Source organism: Engystomops pustulosus, chromosome 6 (genome assembly GCF_040894005.1).
Source record: "Engystomops pustulosus chromosome 6, aEngPut4.maternal, whole genome shotgun sequence".
In the NCBI taxonomy this organism is placed as follows: Eukaryota; Metazoa; Chordata; class Amphibia; order Anura; family Leptodactylidae; genus Engystomops; species Engystomops pustulosus.
The window spans coordinates 157,478,590-157,489,580 of NC_092416.1; the positions used below are offsets into that span (position 1 = coordinate 157,478,590).

General features: G+C 44.5%; 2 protein-coding genes across 5 annotated transcripts in view; one reads left to right on the plus strand and one right to left on the minus strand.

The window, feature by feature from the left end:
* ZSWIM3 (zinc finger SWIM-type containing 3) lies at window positions 1–6,129 on the minus strand. 3 transcript variants are annotated; one of them, XM_072112014.1, is made up of 3 exons: window positions 5,919–6,129; window positions 5,408–5,602; window positions 1–2,953 (listed from the first exon to the last, which is right to left on the minus strand). In XM_072112014.1, the coding sequence occupies exons 2-3, from the start codon at window positions 5,560–5,562 to the stop codon at window positions 910–912; spliced, it is 2,199 nt and encodes a 732-aa protein (XP_071968115.1). In that variant the 5' UTR covers window positions 5,563–5,602; window positions 5,919–6,129; the 3' UTR covers window positions 1–909. The 3 variants fall into 3 exon arrangements, with proteins under 3 accessions (XP_071968115.1, XP_071968116.1, XP_071968114.1); XM_072112015.1 differs by lacking the exon at window positions 5,919–6,129 and adding an exon at window positions 5,801–5,822; XM_072112013.1 differs by lacking the exon at window positions 5,919–6,129 and having other exon boundaries at window positions 5,408–5,793.
* The window catches only part of ACOT8 (acyl-CoA thioesterase 8), an 8,121-nt gene continuing 3,160 nt past the window's right edge, over window positions 6,031–10,991 (plus strand). The window contains exons 1-4 of one of the 2 annotated variants that reach the window (XM_072112018.1): window positions 6,031–6,313; window positions 6,742–6,878; window positions 8,019–8,244; window positions 10,088–10,254. In XM_072112018.1, coding sequence (XP_071968119.1) covers window positions 6,192–6,313; window positions 6,742–6,878; window positions 8,019–8,244; window positions 10,088–10,254 — 652 coding nt within the window. In that variant the 5' untranslated portion in view covers window positions 6,031–6,191. The remainder of the gene's footprint in view (window positions 6,314–6,741; window positions 6,879–8,018; window positions 8,245–10,087; window positions 10,255–10,991) is intronic. The other variant, XM_072112019.1, reaches the window with a different exon arrangement.

Here is a 10,991-nt window from a genome sequence, read left to right on the forward strand (position 1 = left end):
TTTTCTCTTTCACCTTGGAAAACACCTTGTCCCCCCTTCTTTCTGTATTTGGCCTTCCTGGGCATACCAGCGAACGTTTGGCCGCCCAGCTCAGCTGACGGTAAAAACCTAAGCCAGACCGTGTCTATGTGGTCATGTCACATATATGCATTCTTTTGTTTTCCTTGTTGTTCTGTCTTGCCTATATGCATATTCTACTCCACTTACTGTTAAAAATTGTTATATAAATAAAGAATTAAAAAAAAAAAAAAAAAAAAGAAACGTCCTCTGTGCAGAACTACAGAACTGAACTGTGAACTTCCAGTCGTTTCATTCTGATAAATCTAGCACCTGCATTGAGCAGACTTCTCAGGAAATGGCTCTAAGGCACTGGAGTCAGCCAAGTCAGGCCACACAATCAATGTTTTCACCCTTTGTGGGGTGTCTGGAAACTACTGATGTAAGACCACGGATTGTGCCTAAGCGGAGGTCCCCATAGGCACATAGGCATGCTGTTCTGGATGGTATGGATGTGGACTAAAGGCGAATAAGGGTTCAAATGGTCATCTTAATGAGCCCCAACTCAACTTGTGTGGATATATATGGGTTGTGCTACAGAATAAAGGATAAGTGCCTCACAGTCAAAATGACCCATCCAAGGAGACCTGTGAAGTGGTAGAACATAACACATTACTTTTACCGCTTTTGTCGTCAGTGGCCCAACAACCACGATAAAGTATTTGTGACAGAAATGACAATCTACAGCCCTTCCTTAGAATAGGTCATCAATAACAACATATTTGTGGCTGTGACTTGTCAAACCAGTGTCGATCCAATCCAAACGATGTATCCCAAGATACCATAAAACATTTAAGATGTACACTCAAGACGTTTGAGTATATATATCAAGTTTTGATCTTGACCATTCACTCAGCTAGGTTTTGCTTCATGGTCTACTCTACACAGCTCATAGCCAGAGCCATCATCTTCTTCGGCAGGCTCCTTCTTCACCCATCGGTAAGGAAAATCAGATACCTCATTTTGCGCTACTGCTGGTTTCATGCTACCGGAGTCACTGCGCCACATATCAACGATCATCTGTAACGTAGAAACCCTGACCTGAATCTCTGATTCATCACACTGCATGAGGAGATTATAGAATTCTTTAGCCAGGCTTGTGATCTTGGCCATCCGCGCCCAAGTTTCTTCCATACTTTGAGTATGTTGAAAGACCTTTCCATACACCCTGGAGTCCAATATGGGATTTACATAGCCCTTACGCCACCTTACACTCACCATGTCCTCTTCTACTTGCCTTTTGTATGTGTGAAGCATACTTAAAATATGGCGACAGGGCAATTTATAGTCCCTCTGAAAATAACATGTACAGGTGTGTCCACTTAGAGACACATCGTGGGCCTGTTCGAGGATCTGGACAGATATGAAATCAGGTTGGCTATTCATCAGATGAGCAGACTCTTGGACAACTTCCAACTCTTTTAGACACAATTGAAAGCCAATGTCATTGCAGTACTCTCTCAGGGCCAGTAACATTTTATTCTGCAGCTTAACTGGTCTCCACCCACCCGTTTTTGGGCCAAGACCGTTGCTCGAGGTGGTTTTCTTAAGTTGCTTGATGGCTTTCTTCTTTATGTCATTTGAGACCAATGGAGGAGCTTCAAGTGCAGGCAGTAAAGTGCGCATTTTTTTTGCACTATTTTTGGGTGCTTTAAAAGCACTCTTAGAAAAGCCTGGATACCCGCCCTTCTCTAGTGCCTTGTTGAAACAGTCTGCAGATTTAAGAAACTCTTGAATTGCGTCTTCCATCGAGCTCTGCCTGGAAATGCAGAGAGAGATGGTCTCGTGTATCAGTCCTATGCTGTCCATGTAAGTGCTGCATGAATGTATGCCCTTCTTCACATGCATGTACCACAGAAGCTCATTCGAAAACCAATCTTGGCAAAGTTTCGCATACAGGTCAGGCTCCAAATTGTGCACAAGTCTTTGGGCCAAGCAGTTTAAATTGTGAGTAGTTGTCTTATAGATGGCCTCATCGATGCACTTATGGGCCTCGTGTTTAAAGTCAGCAGATCCTTTGATTTTCTTTTTGATCAGACGTACAGTGTGATATACTGAAATTAAGACCTGCGTTGATGGAAATGCTTCCTTTAACATGTCCACGTGTCTGAAATCTATATCGGTATAGATAATTTTGACCTTGGCCCATTCAGGGTTAAAGTGTTTGAGCATTTTCAGCATTTTGGAGATGTTTTTTGCATTCTCTTCCATTACAAAGGAGAAGTGAACTACTTTACCCAAACGTTCCTTGGTTTCCACTATGAAGGCATACAAAGTGTAGCCATGTTTGCTGGAGACCCTGTGGAGCAAAAGGCTCTCTGGAAATTTTAGGAACCAGCTACTCATGCTACTGGTTTGAAAACCCAGCTGCTCTAGTTCATTTTGACCTCCAATGGTCAGCGATCCTTTCGCGCGAGCATCTGCTTTTTGAAAGTCTCTCATGAAACTATCTAGGCGGGAAACGACATCTACGGCTAAAGTATTGGGGACTGTAGTGTTGGAAGATGTTGTATTGCTTTGACCTTCACCAATATCTTGTGTTTCTGAAGACAAATTACTCTGGGGCTCGCATGGCGGTGCGATGTCAGGTTGAAGTTCTTCCTGCACATCTTCCTCCTTTATAGATAGAGATGGCCCCTTGTTGCAAATCTTCTTTGACGGAGCTTCTGAGTCAGATGACAGGAGTTCTTCTGGTTGAGTTGTATCGCTGAGAGAGGCTTGAGGTGGATTTGTCTTCTTGGAATGGATGTGAGTTGAACATTCTTCTTTAATCACCAGGCGATCTAGTTCCTGATCGTATTGCAGTAAGAAGTAGGCTGGGCAGACACCATCTTGGGGCTTTCTTTTACCATTGTGTCCTTGATATGTTGAACAACAATACTTCACCTCTGTGAATCTGGAAAGAATAAATATCATAAATAGAATGCAAATTAACAAAAAATTTAAAAAAATATCTGTGGTCATTAAAGACTTTACAAAAAGATTGGTGGGCATCCGAAATCTGGCATGCCCACTGATCAGATGTTCTCAACAGGCAATGCACAGAGAATTGGACAGGAATCAAACAATATCACTTTCTGTATAGTGGCCAAACCAGGGTACTGCAGATACACTCCAATTCATTTAAAGGAAATCTACCATTTGTTTTTATGCATTGTAAACTAAACATACCTTGAGACTGCTGTAGCTACACTGGCAGTGACGTCACCCGACTCTCGAGCAGGGGTGTGGGAGTGGGTGGCTATGTTGGGGTATTGGTGGATGGTAAACTTAATTTTAGTGAACAGAGCCAGGCGGCTGCTGCTAAAGCAAATAAAATTATGGGATGTATCAAGAGAGGAATAGATTATCATGATAAGGACATCGTTTTGCACTTATATAAATCCCTGGTCAGACCACACATGGAATATTGTGTACAGTTTTGGGCACCAGTGTATAAAAAGGATATAGTAGAACTAAAACGGGTGCAGAGGAGAGCAACCAGGATTATTGGGGGAATGGGGGATTAGAATACACTGACAGATTACAAAATTTGGGATTATTCAGTTTAGAAAAAAGACGACTGAGGGGAGACCTCATTACAATGTACAAATACCTGAACGGACAGTACAAGGATCTCTCCAAAGATCTTTTTATACCTCGGCCTGTGACCAGGACAAGGGGGCATCCTCTACGCCTAGAGGAGAGGCGGTTCTACCATCACCATAGACAAAGGTTCTTTACTGTAAGAGCAGTGAGACTATGGAGCTCTCTGCCGCAGGAGGTTGTTATGGCGGACTCTATGTACATGTTCAAGAGAGGCCTGGATGCCTTTCTGGAGAGAAAAAATATCACGGGTTATGGGGATAAAACATTTATTTAATTCTTAAAGGTTGGACTTGATGGACTTGCGTCTTTTTCCAGCCTTATATACTATGATACTATTGCCCATTGCAGCCTGAGGGGAAAATTCAGTAAGTTATCAGCATCTAGAAAGCTTCACCAGAGGTCACAGTGGACCGAGAGGTCCATTTGTAACCAGAGGTCATCTTTTTTGAATGTTCTTAAGTCGGGATCCGCCTGTATATACATGTAGTGTAAAGCATTTGAAAACATCCCAATTAATGTAGCTTTGTTACGGCATTGAAAGATCCAAAGAGAACTTATCAAAGGTGATACCTAGGCCCAGTTTACGTCTCCGTTATGTCTTCAGTTATTTGCACCAATTATGGCTCATTCACACAAGCAAAATGGGAACCAATATGGGGCCGCACTATTTGTAGCTACATATGGGTCCCCATTGATGTCTCACAGTCACCATGCACTGCTAAATATTGGACATGTCCTATATTTCGCAGTGCTACAGCACTAGCCGCTTACTTCTCTATGGAGAGGGGAGGGATGATAAGTGTTCACCCCTCCTCCTCTTTAGTATGTGTGGTTGTATGTTTGCCCCAGGTACAGCCCAGGCGAACATACTACGTGTGAATGTACAGTTATTGTGAGCCGAAGGCAGGAGCAGTCATACACACAGAGGTGCAAGTCTTTCTATTATATCTTACCTTAAGGGGTATTCCCACGAAAAGAAGTTTCTTATATGAACTCAGGATAACAAAATAACACATTCGGTAATCACTGTTATTAATAAAAATGCAACATTTCACAGATATAATTCCAAGTTGTCTCTATCAGTTCTGGTGTAAACAATTTTACACCAGACCCTGTAACTTCTGACTTGGGGTCGGGCCCCCATCTTGGATTTCTGTGCGAGATCATGCAGATGAGATTTCTGTGTCTTTCTGCTCTGTGCCTGTAGCCCCAACCCCTGCACGGAGCTCAGAGACACTCACTGATCACATCCTGCCAAAAGATCGTGAGCAGAGAGAGAGGCTGCAAACTACAAGGAGATAAGTGATCCGGGGAAGGGGGAGGCAGGCACAGATCTGTGAGATGTAGCAGAGCCCAGAGTGTAAAAGTCTGTCAGCCTCTGTGTAATCTCATCATCTTTGATCTGTCTCATCTCTGTTTCTATGCGTCAGTGTGTTAGTAGCCAGATGAAAGTGTATATACACCTGTAATCTCATTGTCACCCCACTGAACTAGATGGATCATAATGTGTCTGCTTAGAGAGGCCCCGCCCACACCCTGATCTTTATTGTGATAACATCACTAGGGGATTCAGATTGAGAATTTTCTTTTGTGGGATACCCCTTTAATATAGTCCCTGGAAAGATGTCCACCTGTTTGTTGGACCTCACTTGGTTTTGGCTCACAGTAACTGAAGCCCTAACAGAGACGTGAATTGGGTGTCAGCTGAGAACTCCGAGTTCTCATTTTTCATGAATGCTTTTATAATAAAAATAATCCTTACATGACATCTGGGCGTATATCGGTGCCGAACTTTAAATTGTGGCTCCGCACGGATGTGCTGCTGTGGATGCTGTAGCTGGATTTGGTCTCCTGCTTGTACGCGTTGAAGTACTCCTTGAAATCCTCATAGTTGATGAAGCAGGTGCCTAGTTGCATGGTGATCGGGTCAGTCGAGGTGATCTGGTTTGTGGTTCACCTTGCAAATTTAAAGGGTAAGAATATTACTGACTCATCCTATTGGATCACCGGTGACATCCAGGTGATTCTTCCATACATCTGAATCTGTCATGAAGCATATGTCCTTAAGATAAAGAAGATGATCCTCTTACTGGCTTCTATGTCTTCTGTATAACTACAATATGTCACCTACCCTGGTGATTCCCTCCCCCCTCACCTCGTGCCCCCCAAGACCGATTTTATCACTTATCAGCCCTTCCCTTTAACAACACTTTTATACTAGCAACAAGCCACCACCCACGGCAATTGACCAATCACTGACACGCTTACGCAACTCATGAAAGGTCCAACCAATAAGGAGCTGGAATGGCCGACAAGTGGGTCCTGGAATGGACCAATCCGATGCCGGATTGCTATTGAAAGCGGAAGTAGAGGACAAAAAAAAAAAAGAAAAGTCAACAGTTACACCAGCTGACCAATAACAGCGCTCTGTAGTGTAATGGGTGTTAACTAAGTAACGCAATTTCCGGTTGTTACATGGCGATAGTTGGAGCTTAGTTGTCGGGCAAGGGTCGTCACGTGATGCCCGCGGTCACGTGACTCGGAAGATGGACGGTTCGCTGCAGCCGGAGGATGTGCTGGAGCTGGAGGAGAAGCCGCCGCAGGATCTGAGGAGCGTCCTGGTCACCAGTGTCCTGAACCTGGAGCCGCTGGATAAGGATCTGTACAGGTGCCGCGACACGGGCTTCTATTGCGGCTATGCGCGCCGCTATGCATGCCGGGAGTTGTAGTTTTATTATCTATAAGACAACTGAAGTGAATGGGGGCAGTTAAGATATGTATAGTACGGCAGCTGATCACTATAGAGCAAACGGAGCAGATTTTCTGTGCCTTCCTTCTGTTATTCCTCCTGGGAATGTATTAAAGCAGTTTCCCCCAAAGTTTACTGGACAACCCCTTTAAGGAAAGACACAAGCCTATCATCACTTGTCACCCATTAAATTACTATAATAGAGAATTATTTGTAAAACTTTGCACTATTTCTCTTATATTCCACCGGGAAATGTATTAAATGGATTGCCCCACAACTACACAGGACAACCCCTTTAAGACATGCCGGGTGTGTATTTCTAACATATAACCTTTGTCTTTTTCCAGAGGTTCTCATCACTGGGTGCCCTCTACACAGAGGCTGTTTGGCGGGCAGATTGTGGGGCAGGCGCTGGTGGCAGCCGCCAGCTCAGTGAGTGAGCAGGAGCACGTCCACTCGCTGCACTGCTACTTTGTGCGAGCAGGTAACAAGATGGGGATTTATTATTCATTATGCAACCGCTTGGGGCTTTGTATCTTACACAGCAACATAAGATCTCAATACTGCGCTACTGCCGTGCACTGCAACATAATTACTGCACTCACATACACGGTCTATGTCATACATGACACGACATGCGAAGTAACACTGTGATTGTGATGCTGAGACTTCCCCGACTTTTAAAGAAAATCCACTATACCATCATGATAAACCAGGGACACTTACTCATAGATCCAGGCACCGTGACTGTGGTAATCTTCCTATATTTGTTATCCATGGCCTCCTTCCTTCTAAAATCAACTTTTACAATTATGCTAATGAGCCAAAAGGGCTCTAAGGGGAGTTACGATAGCACCTCCATGCTGTGGCTTCACAGGCTGTTACACTGTCTCCCCCTCACCTCATTTGCTCAGCACTTCTTTACTCTACCTACAGCAGAGGAGGTTTCAGCACACAGAGGGAGGAAAGGAAGAGCTCCTGCACAGTGTAACATCTTGTGAATCTGCAGCACAGAGGGGCTCTGGTAACACCCCCACGAGAACTTCAGCTCATTAGTATAATATTAAAAGTTCTATTTTGGAAGGAAGGGGTCTGTAGATAACAAATATAAGAAGATTACCACAGTCACTTTGCCTGGGTGTCCCTTGTTTATCCATGCTGGATTTTGATGGTAGATTTTCTTTAAAGGACATTGATCATTGAGAGGAAAGACTGTATGCAAATGAGCCTGAGGGGCTCCAGGCTCTATTAACACTTATGGAACCTCGAGCCCCTCAGGCTCATTTGCATGCAGTCCTTCATCCTGGTGGTAGATGCCCTTTTTGAGTGTACAGATGCAATGTTAAAGGGGTTGTCCAGAGGTTCATACTTTTCTCCAGTGCATGGTATTGCAGTTCATTTCTATACAGCTGAGCGGCAATACTGCTCAAACCATGTTAAGGTGTGATGCTGTTTTTGGAAGAGAGCAGCCATGTTCATAGGCGGGTGCTCACCACTGTCCACTAGCTAAGAGAGCACCAGCCAAAGTAGCCGAGATCCCTTTATCTTCTGTGTCGATCTCTTTAAATCAAATGATGTCCAGATATCTCTCCTTACGGTAAGGTCTTCTTCTCCCCACTACTAGGGGACCCCAAGGTTCCAGTGTTGTACCAAGTGGAGAGGACACGAGACGGGAGAAGTTTTAGCGTGCGATCAGTGAAGGCCGTGCAGCATGGAGTGCCCATCCTCACATGTCAGGCCTCCTTCCACTGCTCCCAAGAGAGCCCCCTGCAGCATCAGTTCACTATGCCCACCGTACCCCCACCAGAGGAGCTGCTCACCCGGGAGGAGCTGATATACAAGTACCTCAAGTGAGTCATGTCCCTGTCTCTTCTCTGATTACTGTAAAGAAGGGTTTCCTGTCATATGGTGGTTTGGCATCATGTTCTGATCAGTAAGGTGACTTTTGTGTCCCGCACAACCATAAAGGGCCACTGTCTAGGGAGCAGGGGGAGACATTGTAACGGCAGGTGAACAGAACGGCTCATTAGCATTATTTTTCAAAGTTGATTTGTAAAGTACGGAAGCCATGGATAAGAAATATAAGTGGATTACCACAGTCAATGTCTGGATCTATAAGTGTCCCTGGTTTATCATGATGGTTTTTTTTTTATTTTGTTTTTATTATTTTTAACACTACAGTGTCAATACAAACATACAAAACTCTTCTGATTCCAACAACAATGGAGCATTGGGTTCTTATCAGACATGGGGCATTATTCTGTTTCATTAAGTTGTTAGGTTTGTTCTGCAGAGTTGTTTGATGTTTAACCAGAATCAGATGGACTTTTCCTCTCATCCAGTATCTCTCAGGATTTGTAAGGATTGATGTCATTTACATCATTGTATTTGTCCTGCTTTTTTCATGACATGCATTTTAATTGAAACAGATGGGGTCCAGAAAATACAAAGAAAAGGAACAAAAATAATTACTGTATTAAGGGATGAAGCCTGCACCAAAACTCAAGGGGCGGGGGTGGTATGTGGTCTGATGGGAGTCCTTTTAGGACCACATGTGGGTTGTTTCCAGCGGTGGCATAATTCTGAGTATATCTACAGATAAAGCTATCGGTGGGAGGAAGCTCTTGTCATACAGATTTCCCAGGATTTGGTAAAATGAAAACTGCTAGGGTATCATGATGGATTATCTTCACAGGATGCATTCAATCACAACATATTGTAAGGATATGGGGTTACTTTGCTGATCACAGAGGGGTCCTTATGGATGGATCACAAGAAGGGGTCCTTTGTACCCCCAAATGAATAGAGCAGCTGTGTGCACATGTACCTTCTGCTCTATTCATTTGAATGGCTCTGATGGAGAGCCGAGCTGTGTATTCTGCTACTTTAAAGAAAGTGATTTGTAGCAGCAGCGCGCAAGCCCCAACCTGCCTCTCCATTCATTTAGGGTACAACAGATACTTGTCCTTGTGATGTGACGTGGTGGTCTGAGCACTGCAAACCCCACCATTGGTACGCTATCCCCTATCCAGTGATCAGTGGTTTGGACTGGACAACTCCTTTCAAATAAGTTCAGGTTTCAACTAAAGTGATCATGTATATTCACACGAACGTATGGGGGACGTATATACGCACCCCATACATCGCTATGGGCTCATGACTCCCAATGGGAGTGGCACCGTACCGCTCCGTACCCCCCTAGAAAGAGAGGACATGTCCTATCTTTCTACGGAATACGGTGCCATGTGCCATACATTCCTATGGAGAGGGGCGGGGTGAGCAGCCTTACTTTGTTGTAATTGCGTTTAGAAACACAATTCAGGACAATGGGGGGGGGGGGGGATACTCCTGATCGCACATAGACTTGCGATTTGGTATGGGAAACGCGTGTTTTGCCGGTAAACAATATTTCTACGTATCTAGAAACAATTTAGGCGCAACGTGCGACCACAGCCTCAGGGAGAGTGACGTTAGGCAAAAACCTGTGATGGGCATCCGTCTATTTCTATTGACCTAGTCTTTTTACCTCCATACATGTTTTCAATATGGACAGGGTGCAAACCTCCCCTGGTGGGTGCTCATCTCCCTAATTGGTCATTAGTCTTCATTGCTACCAGAAATGGGCCTCAATTTATAATTCTGTCTAAGCTTCAGAAATTTGGGGTAGAATGATGAGATGTTGTCTTCCTTCAGGGACCCCTCGCTGGTGGAGAAGCACAGGCTAGGCCTGAATAAGATCTTGGCTCAAGATGTTCCCATTGAGATCAAACCTATTAACCCCCCGGATATGTTCCATCGCCTGCCGCAGGAGCCACGCCAGATGTTTTGGGTGCGAGCTAAAGGACTCCTAGGTAATGGCAGTAAGTGGCTCCAGGATTTATCACCTTCTAACTGATTGTATCCCTATTGGACCCTGTTCTCTATGTGACACACTTCTCCCTGTATATTGGATCTCTGCAGGCTGTACACATTCCTATGTAGGACAGCAGGACGCTGCCAGCGAGCAGCAGGTGGACTCCGCACATTGTGCCCTCACCCTGGCACAGCGGCCATGACTCCTGAGCATGTCTAGTAATCAATAACTGAGTGCCAAGAAGTGTCAGGCTCCTAATTCCAAGGAGCAAAGTCTTATCCATCGTATTAATAGGCTGGATTAGTCTTGGAAGACATACTTGTGGCCTATTGGGAGAGTCATTAGACACAGGGCTACACCAGCACTCTACTCACTAGCTAGATGTGTACTCGTATACAATTAACGCCAGATGGCACCATACTATAGAATTCAATTTCACCCATCTCCTGTTCTAGAGCAGGAGAAGCCGAGCAGATTGTACATGGTGTCCTATAAATTATAGAACAGGAAGATCTGAGCATATTATGTAATGTCCTAACTGAAAGGTTGGATGTTGTATATCAAGCTTGTACTTGGTGTCCTATCTGCAGGCAGCGTGTTATAGAGCAGGAGGCACTGAGCAGATTGTACATAGTGTCCTATCTGCAGGCAGCGTGTTATAGAGCAGGAGGCACTGAACAGATTATACATAGTGTCCTATCTGCTGGCAGCATGTTATAGAGCAGGAGGAGCTGAGGTAGTTTA